Here is a 17,165-nt window from a genome sequence, read left to right as displayed (position 1 = left end):
GACGGGGTGAGTGCCAGCAAAACAACGTGGCCATGTCTACATCCACTGTGCCTCCAGATGGGCAGAGGCAGTGTGAAGGCTCAGCCTTCACAGAGAGGAGGGCGGGATGAGGAATATAGCAACTGTGGGAGAGAAGCAGGAGGGACGCTGCGGAGGAGGCTGGGGCCTGAGGTTGGGTGGGGAGCAGGGCAAGGGACAGGTGACTGCTGCAAGCTTTTCGGGCTCTAGATTGCAGAGCAGCACCTGTGGGGAGAACTAGACCATGGAACTTGTCTCCTGAGGCAATTTCCTCCCTCTCTTGCCTACTCCAGTCTTTCCCAGCGATGGTCACAGTGTGGAGCCTGGTCTCTGTAGACTATACTTTCATGGGGCCAACTAGACAAGAGTGTGTGGAGTTGGGCCTGGTCAGAAAAACCCGGAAGGTGTGCATGCCGGAACTTTGTTCCTGCAAACTCCGCAGCCCCTCCCCATACCCCAAGTGGCGACCCCTCACCCCTGGCCTGAACCCCATCCTTCACTTCACCCACAGCATCTGCCCCGAGGTGCCAGGGAGGCTGCCTCCCTCGCTCCAGCCTCACACACATCTCCGGATCACAGGATAAAGCCAAGGGTGAAGTTGGAAGAAAGCACAAGCGAGTGCAATGGTCCCACAGCGTTTCCTATGGACTTGGAGCTGCCACAGCTCCAGCCAGCAGTGAAAGGCCTCTCCAGATGCCCTCCAGGCTGGATGTGCTGCCCAGCAGTTCTCATGCCACTTTATTTGCCAAGTAGCAGAGCTGGGATGGGAGAGGGAGTGGGAAGTTGTTCTTACCAGATACCTCCTTCTCCCTGTCCCCCAGAACCCCACGAAGCCAGGGTGGGTGTACTCCACCAAAGATGGTCTGCTCTCCCCGCCAGCTTCCTGCTTTCCCAGACCCCCCACCCCCAGAACCAGAACCAGGGGCCGCTGGTTGGCAAGAGAAGACCCCCAGGCACAGGATACCCAGATTCTGGCCTCCTATTACTGAAACTGCACTAAAAACAGCACCCCGGCCCTGCCTCCCCACCCTCCACCACGCACATATTCCCATGCTCAAGCAGCCACAGTGGCTGTCAGGCTATTCACAGGCAGCCTTAGGGTGGCACCCTATGATTCTAGTCCCAAATGTTTTTCCCTTTTTTCTCTCCCTTTTTAAAAAATCTTCTGACTACACTAGGCTCCTCCAGCTTTGCTCAGGGATGGTCAGGAGGAATGGATAATATGTAGAGTCAGAAGACCTGGATTCAAAGGCCAGCCCTGCCTCCCAGGCAACGCCCTCTGTGTGAGAGAGGCTGCTCCTCTGTAACGGGAGCATATGGACTGACCCCCGGGTTAGGAGGAGACCACGTGGGGCAAGGCCCACAATGGCCCTGCACAGATAGGAGCTCACATCACAGACACCGCCTGGGGCCTGGGGCCGGGAGGGCAGGGAGGCAGTGATGCACAGGGCTGGGCCATGCATCCTGGGGACAGGGATGGTGTGGGAAGGGATTCCAGGTAGGTGGGCACACTGAAAATGCCCCCCAAGGCAGGCCAGTCCTCACCGTCCCTGGTTGCAGGCAACTGGCTGCCCCTGTTCTGAGACCACAAGGGAAACAGGCTCTGCAGTCTCTTCTTTCGGGGCCCTCCGGCCCCACATTCGGAAAGTCCTTTGAGCACTCTTCTTGCTGTCACCAATTTCCTACCTACGTGTTCCAGGCCAAGGCACGCCAGGGCTGCTGCATCCCACATCATCCTGGGAAACGGGGCCCGGGAGCTGGGCAGCACATGTCCATGGCAGTTGTCTCCAAGCTAGCTAGGGCTCTGCCATGGTGGATGTGGAGTCCTTTGTTATTGTGTGATTGTCTGATCTACGCCATTGTCCACTGGACTGCGAACTCCATGAAGGCAGAGATCCATTTTATTCCCAGCACCTTGCTCAGGGCCTGGGACACAATAGTTGCTCAATAAGTATTCACTAAGACAATGGCTGGGTGGGTGGATGGAGTGACAGTTTCTCCTGCACTACTCGCCTTTTCAATTACCAGCACATTCCCTCAGCCTGTGGCCACCTAGGACTCCTCCGGAACCCACTAGGGGAAGAATAAGGGCCTGAAGCTTTGAAGTCTTGTAGTCACATGCGGACATCTGAGAAGACATATGCAAAGTGCCCAGCTGTGCCTGACCTAAAAGGCTCACTCCTAAAGTGGTGCTTCCTGGCTGTGCTCTGAGGGTGGGGTGGGGAGGTGGGGGGTAGGCTCCACAGGCTGTACAGGCAGATGAATGATCCTTTGATTTAAAAGCATTTTATGAGAAAGACAGGCACAGAAAGCAGAGAGAAGAGAAAATTAGAGGGCTGCAGCCCGCCCAGCCTCCGGCTCTCTCTTTCCGCCCTCGCTGTCAAGGCAAAGAGGCCACGGTCAGGGCCTCTTGGGAAGGAGCTAGAGCCTGGGCCACCCCCTTCCACCTTGGTGTTCCTGGGCCCTGCACCCATTCCTTTGCCCCTGAAGTACTGAGGGGAGAGCGGGTGGAGCCCAGCCCTCCCCCTGCCCACTCTAGCTGTCAATCTGCTTTCTGGCAGAAAGACTTGAAGTTTCATGACAGCTGTGGGCAACTTTCCCCAGCCCCGCCTCCCGCCCATGCCTGCCCTCTTCCCCTCTTCCCTGTGCCAGAACCCTCCCAAAACTGCTCTGAGGTTGCCTTCCCTCCCTCTCTCGTTCCTTTCCTTCTTCCCACCCTTCCTTTTTCCTTCCTTCCTTTCTCTTTTTCTCTCTCCCTCCCTTTGTCATCTCGTCCAATCCCCCTCCCGATAAACCTGTGTGACCTCATAAGACTTCTGATGACGAGATGAAGTTTCAAGCTCCCATCCAGGTCAAGACCTTCCATAGACTGAGTGTGTGGTGTGTGTGTGTGAGTGTGAGTGTGCTATGTGTGCATGTGTGTGCACGCACGTTGGCTATGGCATGTGTACCAGCAGCTGAGAGGTCCCTGGGGTTTCTAGCTCCCTTGGGGGCCTGGTGTCTTCTCCAGGAGGTAGTCACTGGGTTATTGACCCCCTGAGCTGGAGGAGGGCACTATTTTGCCCACGTCCGTGCGCTCCTGGGGTCAGAAACCTGTCCAACGGCTCAGGGCTACATTCAGGTTCAGGGAGGAGATCAAAGTCCATAATTAAGTGTTCAGGGCAAGTTAAGTGCTCCCAACTTTGGTGCTAAAAATACTGTATTTAGTATGCAAATTATGCCCTGACAGCTCCCTAGAGCCTAAGCCCGTGGGTGCTGGCACCTTGTTTGTCATCACTGCTGTTATTCTCAAGGAGGTAAGAATATTCCTCCTTCACTGGGTTGATTTCTATTTCACTTTTAAAAAGCCAAATTTCTGTTGTTGGGTCAGTACCAAGTTGTAGCCCCAGAAGGCTTGGAGCTGTGACTGGCCTGGAGGCCATGAGGAGGGAGGCCACGTCACTCAGGGCCTCCCTGCCTCCCCAACCTGCCCCAGAGGAACGGGGTCCTGATGCGATGCAGAGGACAGGGCAGGGGGCAGGCACAAACACAGCACAGCTGGCACCTCAAACGCCACCTTGTCCGTGGAGCCTTCTCCGCCCTAGTGGGCAGGAGGGCTAAGCATTGGTCCTTCAGCGGTACCAGGACCTGGAGAAGAGGAGGTGGAAGAGGGACAGCCTGGCTTCCCTCGGGTGGGCCCCTGCTGCTTTAGCGATGAGGGAGCTCTGTGGATGCCTGGGTTCCCTTTGGAAATGTTCTCCCCTCCCATCTTGGTTGATAGTCGAGGGTCAGGGCCACCCAATGGCAGGACTGAGAAGGCTCCTGGCAGCTCTGGAGGAGAGGACAGAGGATGGCGCAGGGGAGAAACACACAGGCACACACATCTTCTTGGTCCTCCTGGGGCAGGTTCTTTCCTCCTTTTCCCCAAAGTCCTGCCACCCTGATGGCTCTTTTGTGGAGGGTGTGCAGAAGGCCTCTCCAACTCCATCCCCAGCACAGACACAGGGATTTTCTACACCTGATGTGGAGGACGAAGGTGGCACTGCGCCCTTGCACCCGAGGGGCCTCGGATGTGACTCTTGTCAATGTTTTATTAGTTTGGAGCGTGTGTAGTGATGTTACAGAGTCTGGGACCCAGGGGCTCCCTCAAGCTGCAGCTTCCCCTCCTCCCTCAGGGCAGGGCCTGGCAGGCCAAGTGGTATTCAGCTGCCTCTTAACCATAGGCTCCTCTAAGGCAGAGGCAGTGGAAAAGGAAGGGGCAGGGGAAAGAGAAGAGGCAAAAGGAAGAAAAAAGGAAAGTGGTTTTGCGGCATAGTGTGGCAGGAGACAGCCCCTCAAAGAACTTCAGGTACCCCAACCCCGGCCCCAGACATAGTCACAAGCCACCTTCCCCAGCTGCCCCCAGGCTGGCCTGACATTTGCTAAGAGAAGGGGTGCACCTGAGTCCATCGCGAGGCAGCAGAGTAGACTTAGGGGTGGGGTCCCTCTCCCCACAGGCCCTCCTGGGGCCCTCCCCTCAGGGAGCGTGGAGCCAGTGAGGTGGGGTAGGACCCACTGCTATGGGAAATAGAGGACCCTGTCAGGTGGGAGGAGTGGAGATTTTTGGCTTGGACTTCCCTGGGGTTCATCTTGTGGTCTGGTATTTACATGGGTCTCCCCAGACTGAAGTTACCTGGGCCCTTGGCAAGACATCTGGCTTTCCTGGTGTGGGCCTTGTGGGCTGTGAACTCCATCTCTCCCCACCGCCCGATCCAGCAAAACCTGTGAAGGCCAGGCTGAGCCCAACAGAGGGCGCAGACTCTGAGCCAAGACTCTGGCCCCAGCAACTCCAGAGCCCCAGAAAAAGTTCAGAGAAGGCGGCTGCGTCTTTGGTGCCAAGGAGAGGAGGGCTGAAAGTGGAAGAGGGACTCTGAGCTGCCCCTGAGCCATGGGGTCCAGCCCGAGGGCTGGCACCGTGCCTAGCTTTCTACACTACCCTGGCAGAGTGAGGGTGTGCAGCAGTGAGGGACGTGGCGCCAAGCTAACACTGCAGGGCCTGCCGGGGGAAGAGAAGGCCAAGCCCACCCAGCGTCCTCCTGCCCACGGCTCCCAGGCACTGAGGCCGGGCTGGCCTGGGCAGGAGGTGGGCAGCAGGATGTGGTGAGGGTGGGCAACAGCGTCAGCAGTGGAGGATCTTCATGAAGGCTTTACGGAACTCGATGTTGAAGGTCGTGTAGATGATGGGGTTCACAGCACTGTTGACGTAGCCCAGCCACGTGAAGGCGCTGTACAGGACAGGCGGGATGTTGCAGTCACAGTGAATGTTCAGGATGTGTGTGATGAAGAAGGGCAGCCAGCAGATGATGAACACGCCTGGGGGAGAGGGGGGCGGTCAGGCTGGCCGCGAGGCCAGGGGGAGGCTGCGCTGGGATGGCTCACACTCGGTGGGCACGTGGGTTGTGTGCTGCAGACCCTGGCCCAGGCCTTGGCACATGTGCTGTCACATAGACTGACATCCATCCCACCTGCTCTGCCTGACTCAGGACCACCTGTTAGGGTGGGATCCTTGTGTGAAGTCATCGTGTGCAAGGAGTGCCCAACAGACACACTGGGAGTCCCTGGGGATGGAGAGGCACCTGGGAAGGGCAGGACCACAGAGCAGCGAGGGACCCTATGCCTAGAGCGGAGGACCTAACTGGAACCCGGCTCTGTCACGCCTGGCTGCATGATCAACAGCTGGTCCCTTAACCTGCTGTGACCGCATGCTCTCATTCATAAAATGAGGACAATTCCACCTGCCCCACTCACATCATAGGGCTGTCGGGAGGTCAAAGGGGATGGTAGGTGTGGAAGGTGTCACACACTACCCTGGGTGCCACATGGAAGACAGGGTCACATCAGTCCCTCCTGTTCCCAATCACCCATATCAGCCCAGCCCTTGATTTTTGACCTTTATTATCTGGTTTCCTAGGAGACTTTTATTTGAAACCTTGCCTTGCTGACAGGGCCATGCCCTCATGTCGATCAGGCCCCCCTCACAGCCCCCCTTTTATTCACAGCTCTGCTCCCACAGGTTGAGCTCAATTGAACGGAATTTCCCAATTCTTCAGCAATAGCAATATTAACACAGACCATAATGATAACAGCAGTGTGCACTGTTTAGCAGCTTATAACATGCTTTCACCACCATCTATCATTTGATAACCACAACAACCCTGAGAAGTAGCCTACTCTACTAGACAGAGAACGTCACTGGCTTAGGGTCATGAGGTTCTCGGGGGTCATTATGGTACATTGGTCAAGTTCACAGAATCTGGAGTCAAACTGCCTGAGTTTAAATCATGGGTCCTCCTTGTTCAAATTACAGGACCACTCAAACCTCAGTTTCTCCATCTGTAAATGGACCACAATTATAGAACTTACCTAACAGGGTGCATCAGTGGCCTTGGCCTATGCCTGAGAAAGTGCCAGTCCCGTGACCCACCAGCCATAGTTAAGAAGGGGGTGACAGGTAATGGAACCTCAGTAAGGGGTCCTTCCCTCAGCCAGGGGTGGGCAGAGCTGGGCTGTGGCCAGCAGCCAGGGCCGACTCACCAAGAACAATGGCAAGCATCTGGGTGGCTTTCTTCTCCTTCTGCTGGGACAGCTTCCTGCGGCTCAGGGTCTTGAGCGAGGTCCGAGTTTTGCCATTGGGCATGGACTGGATCTCAAAGATCTTGGCAATCTTGGGATGGTCTTTGGCATGCCCATTCTTCTCTGGCTTGGCAGGGCTGTCGGGAGAGCTGTGGAGGCCGTGGTGGGAGGGGTCGGGGAGGCTCAGCTGGTGGTGGCTGGGCGGGATGGGGCTGTACCGGGTCCTCTCGGGGGGGCTGGTGCTGGAGAGCATCTCCATCTCTAGCTCCTGGGCTCGGCGGGCAGCCTCCTGCATGAGGCAGAGAGTTCTAAGTGAAGCCAGACAAGTTCTCAGGCATCAGCCACCCGGCCTCACCTGGTCTTACCTGGTCCCCCTGGACCTTTCCTATCCTCCTCCTCCACAGGTCGCTCTGGAGGATGACCCCTGGGCAGCAGGGACCATCTGGGTACAGGACCCCCAGCAGTCCTTGCCGGCAGGACCATCCCAGGCTCCCTTCCCAGAGCGATCCTTAGGCAACCTCAGTAACGCTACACCATTTTGTGGGGCCTTGCGACGCCAGCACTTCTCTTTTCTTAACTGAGCAACACTTACTGAGTGCCAGCTGAGTGCCAGGCACCAAGCTGGCTGCTGGGCATAAATTACTGATTGACATTCAGTGCCTGACAGATGTTCAGTGCCTGCCACCAGGAGCTCACGTTCCAACTACACAGAGGGCACCCGTTCTGCCTGCCCTGCTGAACCAAAGCATCTGCACCAGCACTTACACGTGCTCCATTTCTCCGGGTAGACTGATCCAGCAGAAAAGGGCTAGCTCCTGGGCCCCCACATCCTCGCTGCTAGGCCGACCTGGAGGGCCCTGCACTCATGGCCCCGCCATGTTCTCCCTTAGGCTCCATCATTCCAGGCCTCAGGGTCTCAGCCTGAGCTGCTGAAATGCAGCCTCACTGTATTCCCAGGTGGTATAACTGATGCTACCTCAGCCCTAGTCCTGAGTCTCTGTTTTGGCACCTGCCTCGTAAACGGCTCCCTTGAGTCCTGCCCTTGCTGAGCAGGTGAATGATGGGGGCTGTGCTCCCTGAGGACACCAGACTTGGACATCATGTGCAGCCCTTGGTGAGTTCCCCGAGCCACCTTGGGGATGGGACACCTGCTGCTTGGACCCTGATGCTACTCCCACTGAGCAAACCCCGGGGTCTGCTGTGATCCTGTAGCTCCGGGCTCAGCGTAGAGGCTGTGCTTCGCCACCCGCCCCCCCACCCCGGCCCCGGCTGCTTTGTTCCCTCCGCCCCTAGAATCTGCCTATAGCACAGCAGCACACGGAGTGGAAAGCACAGCAGAGATGTGGATTTTGCAGTCACATAAGTCTAGGCTCAAATATGCACTCTCACTAACGGTTTAGCCTAGAGCGAGTTACCGAACCTCTCTGAGCCTCTGTTTCCTCTTCGTAAAATGAAGATCAGTAAGATCAATAAGACTTACCTCCAGGGTTGCTGTGAGGATTTGATGAGATAATACGAACATGGTAGGTGTTCAATTAATGACAATAGCCATTCTTATTATTTTTATCATGTTATTATGGCCAAGACCTTTCCCCAACCATTTTCCTGTGCTAGGGGTACCTCTCTGTACCTTGCAGAATATCAAGCTGTCTTGCTCCACACCCGTTGTAAGGTGTGCTTGGTGAGTCTGGCTTCAGCAGAGGCAAAGGGAGGGATCCCAGGAGGTGCTTCTCCCTTTGCACAGCTGGTGAGGACTCTGAGAATCATGGCAGGTGAGTTTCCCTAGGAGCAGAAAGACCTGGCACTGTGTCCTGGCCTGAACACTTACCAGTCTCCGCCTGTTCACTGGGAAACTGCCATTAGACTTCATGATAACGGTGCAGAGTCTCACGTCCTCAGGGTGAGTGCAGCTGCCCTGTGGAGGGAGCCAGCATACTGGTCATGAAGGGGAGGAAGGCGGGGACAGAAACCCAATGTGGAGTTGTCAGACTGGGCATAGGGGCTCAGAGAGGGCAGAGGAGAGGAGGGTAGGGGCCTGAAGAAGCAATAGAGGCAAGGGAGAACATCAGTACTGTGATGAGAATAGGTGGGCAGGACGAGGGACAAATGGTCCCTGACTTTTCTGGAGCACCTGCTAAAGGTCTGGCACCATGGTAGCCACACTCACATCCCTCTCACATTGAATCCTCAAGACCACCCTGTGAGGCCAGTATTATGATTCCCATTCAATAGAGGAAACTGAGGCTCAGAGAAGTTAAGCAAGTTGCCCGAGGTCACTCAGCAAAAAAGTGGTGCTGCCAGGATTTGAACCTGTTGTGTCTAACTCCAAATTTCTTGTTCCTTGTATGCCCACATACTGTCTTCTTCAGAGGAAACTAAACAGAGAGGAGAATTCACAAGACATACGAGAGGATGAAAGAGGGGCAGAGTAGAGAAGTGGGAAAGAGCATGGGAGGAAGGAGGAGGTGTGCACAGGTGGGAGGATGGAGAGTGTGGATGGTAAAGGATATGGGATGAAGGCATTAGTGGGAGGGGAAGGGAGACAGGGGCCAGAGTGAGGAAAGAAGAAATGAAGGAAAGAGAAGGGGAGGAGCCCAGGAGGGTGCCAAGGGCTGCTGCATTCAGACAAAATCTCCAAGCAAACACTTCTCCCAGGTCGTTTCTGCCACTTCCCCACCTCCCACTTCTGGAGATTCAAGTCGCTCAGCTGAGGTCCAAGTCCTCGGAATCTGCCCTGCCCAGCTCCCTCAGGGCACCTGCAGCCACCTGCAGCCTGGATCCCCTCCTACTGTGGTATCCCAGGCCCCCACTGAAAACAGGATGATGGTTAGTTAGGTGAGGACATTGGAGGGGAGGGGGATCTCGGGACCTTGAGTGGGGCCTTCAAGTTGGCCCTGAAAGCCCGGCTGCTGCGCTTGGTGTTGACCCGCTTTCGGCGCCTCCGAAGGACCATGTAGATCTTGATATAGACCAGCAGCGTGACGATGAAGGGCGCGTAGAAGGAGACGACGGAGGAGTAGACCACGAAGGCGGGGTTGGCGATGATGCACTCGCTTTGTTCTGCAGAAGGGAGAGCCGCAGGCGGGTGGGTCAGCAGGCCCAGGGGCGACAGCACCCCGATAGGCCTTATCTCCTTCACAGAACGAGGAGCAAGGTTACCAAGCCTATAGTAGATGTCTAAGGCTGCCTGGAAATGTTAGATACAAATAAGTGTGCTGTGTAAATCGGAGTATTAAAAACACAACCGTGAGCAAAAAGCGAAACTGTGATCAACGGTTTCCGTGTTTTTCCATTAATATTCACCCATTACTTCATTAGTTCTGTCGTCTATGAGCATACAAGTGGAGCCAGGGTGTTTGGAAAAAAATACCCCCAAAAAATTGTTTTAAGAGAGTAAGCCATTATTTTAGACTTTACTGTATATTGGGGGAAGCTCTGCCCCCCTTTAATTTTAGAATCAAGATAACTGCGTCCAGTTTGCTGAACTCACCTGTGTTCCACTGTGTTTTTAAGCCCCTTTCCAGGTCTAGCAGTTGTCTGTCCTCTATCTCAGGGCCTTTCCAAACTAAGCCGAACATATTTAGGCCTATTCCCACTTCTTGGAATTCCCACAAGTGTTAGATTTTGTTACACATCTCTACGGCTTCAGTGCGTTCTTCAGTCCTACAATGATCTCCAGAGGTGCCCTTGCACTGTTCTCGCCTCCCTGATGCGGGCAAGCTTCATGGCACACCCGCAGGGGGCACAGTGCCTCCTCTGTCTGAGACGCTCTGACTGCCTGGCACAGTACAGGCCTTGGTGCCTCCTACTTCTTTCTACCTTTGCTGCTCCAGGTGACTGGGGCCAGGTCTGGGCTCGGCCGGCCCTGGGGCCACAGCCTGATTACACAAATACCATTGTAAGGAGGGACAAAGGCCCAGGATCTTCTCCCCATGTGTGCACACACCCATGCGTACACATGCAGTTTGTGAGGCTCTGTCCTGCTCCAATCTAAAAACCAAAGATGAAAATGGCCAGACATCCTCCTGAGTCATCATCCCGACTCCTCACCCAATTCCGTTGTACCCCAGGCCATTGTTCCTCTCTGGTACAGAAAAGAGCCGGCTTGGCCCAGGACGCCCAGCCTGGCCTCAGTGCAGGGTGGCGAACGGGCCCCCATGCGCTGCCACCATTTCTGCGGCAGGGGCTCAGTTCCCTCGGGGTCCTGCACAGGGGCCAGCGGAGCCACCGCAGACGGAGGCAGGGCTCACCTGTGTTATTGAGTCCGAAGAGCAGAGGGCAGGAGATGGTGAAAGACAGGACCCAGACGATGGCAATCATGACGGTGACCCGGCGTTTCGAGCTGTAGCGCGTGTTGTAGAGCATGGGCATGGCCACAGCCGTGTACCTGCAAAGGCAGGGGGTGGGGGCTCACTCCACAGCACGCACGCACCAGAGACACCCCCTTGGGGCACACACCAGAGACACCCCCTCGGGGCACACACCAGAGACACCCCCTCGGGGCACACACCAGAGACACCCCCTCGGAGCACACACCAGAGACACCCCCCTTGGGGCACACACCAGAGACACCCCCCTTGGGGCACACACCAGAGACATCCCCTCAGAGCACACACCAGAGACACCCCCTTGGGGCACACGCCAGAGACACTCCCCTCGGAGCACACACCAGAGACACCCCCTGGAGTGGGACAGTGGGTCCCTCGCCATGAAGCCTGCTTGTCTGCTCTGAATCCACCCTGTGCCTGTCCTCAACTCAGACAGCGAGGACAGTTGGCGCTCCCCAATTCACTAGTTAATGATTGACTGGCGAGCATTTGGTCATGACTGTATCTATGACTTCAGTCTCTCCACTTGGATTTTAGGCTTTGTGAGGGGCTACGGCCTGGGTCTTTGCACCTTTGAAGCTGTATCTACTATGCCTGGGCAGAGCCCACAGAAGGTGGGAATGTGTGTTGATGGATTGGTAGTCAGGCCTCTCCGAGGAAGGGTTAAGTCCCTTTCAGCAGAAAATAGTAACAACCGTAGTTGTGTATGACCCCTCACATTCCTCTACCAGCACTGCTCATACTGTCTTCCGAGAATCCAGCGACTGCGGTAGGGCCGGGGCCTCTGGGAGCCCACGTGGTCTGAGTGTACAAATTAGCAAAAGGCTCCAAGGATACAGATGAGCAAGGTGAGCACAGCTTAGGCCCCCTTGGCCACATGCCCTGTGCTGGACCTAAAAGGTATAACCAGGTACGATAGGCCCACAAGCTGTCATCAGCCTTGGTTTCTAGGCACCGCAACTAGGGTTCTGAGAACTTCCACAAGCTACCCAAGGTCACGTAAGTAGTAAATGCTAGAGCTAGGGCTTCGATCCCAGCCAGACGCTTTCTCCTCTATACCAGTCCCCCTCTGGGTATTCTTGGTAACATCACCAGCAATAAGAGGGTGCTCCCCAGCCAGACGCACACAGACCCACACACGTGCACCTGTGCACACATGCACACGTGCATACATGCGCACACAAACACGTGGACGCACAGGCAGACAGACAGCCACATGCATCATAGACAGAGCCTGACCCTGAGGAGAGGTGGGGCGGCCTGAAAGGTGAATGGCCTGGCTCATCTGTCCCACCTTGGCTGGGCTCACCTGTCGATGCTGATGGCACACAGGTTCAGGATGCTCGCTGTGCACATCATGACGTCCAGAGTGACAAAGATGTCACAGTGAATCCTGCTGAATTTCCACTCACCCACCACCTGAGGACAAAGCAACATAACGGGGACAGCAGAACAGGAGGTTAGCTTAGCCTCATACCCAGCTCTCCTGGGGGGACCAGGCCACCGGCTCAGAAGGCAGCTGCAGGGGTCTGTGCGTCCCTGCCTGGGGCCTGGGCGAGAAGAGGCACAGCAAGGGGGAGTCATGCCCGTGGGTGCCTGAGGCCCTTGCCCCTGGCCTGCTCTCCTCCTAGACCCATAAGGCCACTTTGTGCCAAGAACTGTACTAGAAGAAAGGCGACCAACTCATACTGAGAGCTTCAACTTTGAACCTTCATCTGTAAGACATTTCCGTGATCACTTTGAGACCCCCATTGTACCAATGAGGAAACAGCCTCAGAAAAGTGCCGTGACTTGCCCAAGGCCTTTCTGCTCAGTGTCTGGTCCTGCTCTGACCTAGATTTCTGCGGGGAGCCCGGCAGCTTCTTCAGCCTGTTAAGAACAATGGTGGAGACAACGAGCCTATGAAACAGGGAAGACATTTCTGCTCCTTGTTATATGTAGAGAATGGAAGAAGGAGTCTGGGCTAGGGCTTTAGGAACACCAGCGTGGGCTGGGAGGGGGCTGTAATGATACAGCCCTGGTATGACAAGAGGAGTCCAGCTCCTGGTGGGAGCATTTTGCATCCCTCCCCCCACCGCACACACGCATCCCCCTTACACACACACACACACACACACACGCACGCACGCACGCACACACACACTCCCGTACCCCTCATGCACACCCACACTCTCACACCTCCCGTTTACACACAGGCACGCACACCCGCACAGCAGGCTGGCCCTGGCAACTTGGGAAGTTTGGAGCAGCCCCCATCCCTGAGCAGAGTCACCTCAGGGAGCCGCACCTTGAGCCTCCGCCAATAGGAGAAAAGAGGAACAGGTGACGGGGCAGAGCAGTACCCACGCTGCGAGTCACAGCATGGCAGCAGGCCTAATTATAATGTTGTACATTCTCAATATTGCCCTTCTTTCTGCTTTCAGGCCTAAAACCAAATGTTAACATTTAAGCTCAGTGACGGACACTGCAGTTACCAGTGTCAAGTGTGGAGGAAACAGTGGTTTCTCCTGGAAGACGGGAAGCTTCTCGTGTGGTGCTGCCCTCTCTGGGGCTTACATGTGTCTTGTACCAGGGCCCCTTCCATGTCGCAGCACTGCCCAGGTGGGCAGGAGCTGCATGTCCCGTGGGGGCGCGCGGGAGGTGGAGGGAACGGAAGGGTTTCACTGCCATAATCAGAGTCTACCTTTTGGCACCACTGGGAAGACCCCAGGCCCATCTAGCCCACTCCCCCCTTTGCAGCCTCTCCTGGGTTAGTATTTCAGAGCTGCTTTCATGTCCCGGGGCATCTAGGTCTGAGATACCAGGACCCTCTTCCCCATCCTCCCTGCGTTCCTTCTTTCTTACAGACACTTAGTATGTGCCAAGCTCTGTCCTAGACTCTGGGGTCATTGGTGAACAGGACTGACAAGTCCCTGCCTTAGGGAGTTCTCAATCCCTGCCCCCAGGTCTTTCTGAAGTGAGAAGGGTGGGGATTTCCTCCCTGGTCCCTGGAGCAGCTGCTAGAGCGCAGTCAGGGGCGGCTAACTCACTCAAGAGAATTTGTTGGTAGCCGCTATTTCTAGAACACCTCCTGTGGGCAAGTACGTGATCTCATTCATTGTTCTTATAGCTCGTACAAGAGGGACTGCTTATGCCCAGTTATGGAGGAGGGAACTGAAGCTCAGAGAGCTCACCCAGCCAGGTGCAGCAGGGATAGAATCCGAAGCAAGCTCTTGGGCAGAATACCAATGTTCTCATCTACACTGTCTTGGGAAGGACTGTCAGGCTTCTCAAAAGAGGAGATAATTATGTAAAAGGTACTAAATTAACAAAAAGTGTGAAAGCAGATTATAGTTGCAAGGGTGGACACACTTGGGGTCGAAGAGGAAAATGGACTTGCCCAAGATCACCTGGGGATTCAGTAGCGGAGGAAGGACTGGATGCCAGGTTTTCTCTGCACGTTTGCACACCATTCATTGACCTTCTTGCTCACAAGAAGCTGAGGCCTGCAGGGTGGGGCTCAAGCTGGCGTGGCTAAATCTTAGCAACAATTAGCACATATTAAGCACCTACTAACTGTCAGGTACTCTTCCAAACACTTCACACCCATATCTATGGAATAGGACAGCAAACCTCGGAGGCTAATGACACAACTGCCACTCCTCAAAACCCGCAGACAGCTACTCCCTCCCTGCTCAATAGCTTTGCACATTTTTTTCTCTGCCAGGAGTGCAAGTGTCTTGCTCCCTCCCCTGGAGAATTCTTTCGAAATCATCACTCACTTCTTCCTGCAAGACTTCCCTGTCCCCACATGCCAAGTCACATGCCCCCCTTGTGCTCCCACATCGACCCCTGGAGATGGCTCCATTGTCACCTCCATCAGGTTGCACTGTAATGGCCCTGTCAGTCTCCCCATGGCAGGCTGGTGCCTTGGACTCCCGCCCCAGTGACTGGGTAGGACGTAGAGGTGCTCAATATATGTCGAGTGAATGAATAAATAACTCTGTGATCTTAATCTTTTCGCTTCACTTCTCAATCTCATCTGCTCATCTGGAAAATGCACACAGTAAACCCTCCCCTCAAAGCCACAGGTGGCCTCTGGCTCTCTGGTCTTAGGAGTTTCTCCAGATGGAAAGTGGTAGAGTCAGGAATTGAATCCAGTCCTCCCACTCCAAAGTCAGTGTGTCTTCCATGTACTGATAAGAATAAATAATACACATCCAGGCCCATGCTAGACATGTCAGGCTCTCGGAGGCATTTAACATCGCTGGAAATGGAACAGGATGGAAAATTCTAGACAACAAGAGTGTCTCTTAGAGAGTGTACAGTATGTGGTTACGAGGATAATTTGACAGGATGTTGTGATACAGTAAGACTCCACTTGGCACATTCTCTGGGGACAATAAATAGCTGAGACAATGTCCTGTAAGTAGGACTCCCTGTCCAGCTCTTGTTTTGGAGGAAGACGATGGGAGAGTTTGAGAACTGCCCTCTGAGATGCTATTCTCCACCCCACCTCCCTGAAACACTGAGTTTCCTCTTTAAAATAATGGTGAACAGATATGTTTAAAATATCTGTTTGAAGGACCTACAGATTGCTAGGAGCCCCAATATAGCCCGTGTACAGATTTGGCCCCACCCTAGAGTGTCTGGGTGGGATGGTGGGTCTGGAAGCCCCTGGGCAGAGCACACCTTACTCTGGGAAGCGGACGCCTCTTTGCCTTGTTTGGGGACGGTCCTCTCTATGTGCAGAGGTGCTGGATCTCTATGGTCACCTTCATCTTCAGTATCATTATTGTGGCTGACTTTTGCATACTGCTTATTATGGCTCGGTGCCATTCTAAGCACTTTTCATATATTAATTCATTTGATCCTCAAACAGTGCTACGAGATAAACACTAGTATTATTTCTATTATATAGATAAGGAAACTGAGGCACAGAGAGATTCTTTGCTCTGCCATTCACCCATCACTTTTTTCTGATGGTCTGAAGCCTGGGACCTTCGTTTGAAAGTGAGTATTAGGGGAACAGGCCTAAGAATTAAGAAGGGACTCCTCAGAGAGAGGCCTTGAGATGGGACATGGGGTGGACAGGCTAGGGGCCCTCATAAACATGGGACTCATGGAAGAATTGGACCCCTGGCCTGTGGCATCCGTATGTCTCTATGTTATTGTGTATCTATTATTTGTTTCCTTTTGGTTCTTCCTTAACATTCAGTCAGGTCGTTTTGAAAGTTCCAGCCTGTTTGGTCTGTACTAAAGGAAAACCTGGCAGTGATGGCCCAGAGTTCCCTCCCTCTGGGTGACTGTGGTGGTGACACCAGGAAGCGCAGGGAGCCCCTTGGGGCATAGAGACAGGGAGAAGTGTCACTTCTGACCAGTCTGTCATCCCTACCTCAGCTTCTTCTCTTAGATTCTCCTCTGCTCAAACCTACAAAGGGTTCATGTTTTCTTTCAAAAGACGGGCTTTTGTCTGTGACAGAGGTAAATTCCTCTCTTGCCCAGGGCAGGAAGGTAACAGCTCAGTGATCTTAGAGACCTTTGCATTGGTTCTTTCCTGAATGTCTGGTCAGCTTCCCATGCACCCAGACTCCACCCCCAAATCTTGGGCAGAGAAAGGGGCAAGATCCAGCTTGTGCCAACTCATATCCCCCTGACCCTCCCACATCTGTGTGCCAGCTCTGAAAAGTGTCCGCCTGGAGGTGGTCCTCTTAGGGATTTCTGTATCAACAGCTTCTCCCTGTGCTGTGCGAGCTGGGTGAAGACGGCAACTTCTCAAAGCTTCTTTTCCTCTCTGGTACAGTGAGGATTAGCATGAGTATTTGTTGACTCTGTGTCTGCAGAAGGCCTGGCACGGTGCCTAGACCATAATAGGGGCTGCCTACTCGCTATTCTGAGGCACAGAGCTGGGCTCTGTCCTGAGCCCAGTAATGGTGACTCTCTGCTACTTCCTGAGGAAGGGGCTGTAGCCCATTCCACAGAGGCCCCTACTGGAGATCCCAGACGACAGGCGCTAGGACAAACTGAGGGAGAAGGAGAGCACAGAGCAGCAGCCCCCATTGTTGAAGTGGGGAGAGAGGAATGAAGAGCTTGGACCTGGAAGCAAGAACATCTCCCGTGCTTGGGAGGGTCCTCATCAATTACCCCCATTTCCAGCAGGACCTAATGAATTGACTCTGGGGCCAGACAGAGTGCCAGCTTGGACCTGTCAGCTATGTGATGCTGGAGAGCTCACCTAATTTCTGTGAA

At 54.5% G+C, this 17,165-nt stretch overlaps 1 protein-coding gene across 3 annotated transcripts in view; it reads right to left on the bottom strand.

Moving 5' to 3' along the window:
- Positions 1 to 4,070: 4,070 nt before the first annotated feature.
- The window catches only part of DRD2 (dopamine receptor D2), a 69,645-nt gene continuing 56,550 nt past the window's right edge, over positions 4,071 to 17,165 (bottom strand). Inside the window, exons 3-8 of one of the 3 annotated variants that reach the window (XM_019753352.3) lie at positions 12,247 to 12,356; positions 10,860 to 10,996; positions 9,479 to 9,669; positions 8,438 to 8,524; positions 6,571 to 6,898; positions 4,071 to 5,349 (exon numbers count right to left, since the gene is read on the bottom strand). In XM_019753352.3, the coding sequence (XP_019608911.1) occupies positions 5,156 to 5,349; positions 6,571 to 6,898; positions 8,438 to 8,524; positions 9,479 to 9,669; positions 10,860 to 10,996; positions 12,247 to 12,356 (1,047 nt within the window). In that variant the 3' untranslated portion in view covers positions 4,071 to 5,155. The remainder of the gene's footprint in view (positions 5,350 to 6,570; positions 6,899 to 8,437; positions 8,525 to 9,478; positions 9,670 to 10,859; positions 10,997 to 12,246; positions 12,357 to 17,165) is intronic. The other 2 variants (XM_074335464.2, XM_019753353.3) reach the window with 2 other exon arrangements.

Source organism: Rhinolophus sinicus, chromosome 14, assembly GCF_057876585.1.
Source record: "Rhinolophus sinicus isolate RSI-liver-muscle chromosome 14, RSI-T2T, whole genome shotgun sequence".
NCBI lineage: Eukaryota > Metazoa > Chordata > Mammalia > Chiroptera > Rhinolophidae > Rhinolophus > Rhinolophus sinicus.
Note: the sequence above shows the minus strand (reverse complement) of the source record. Positions and strands in the feature narration are given on the sequence as shown.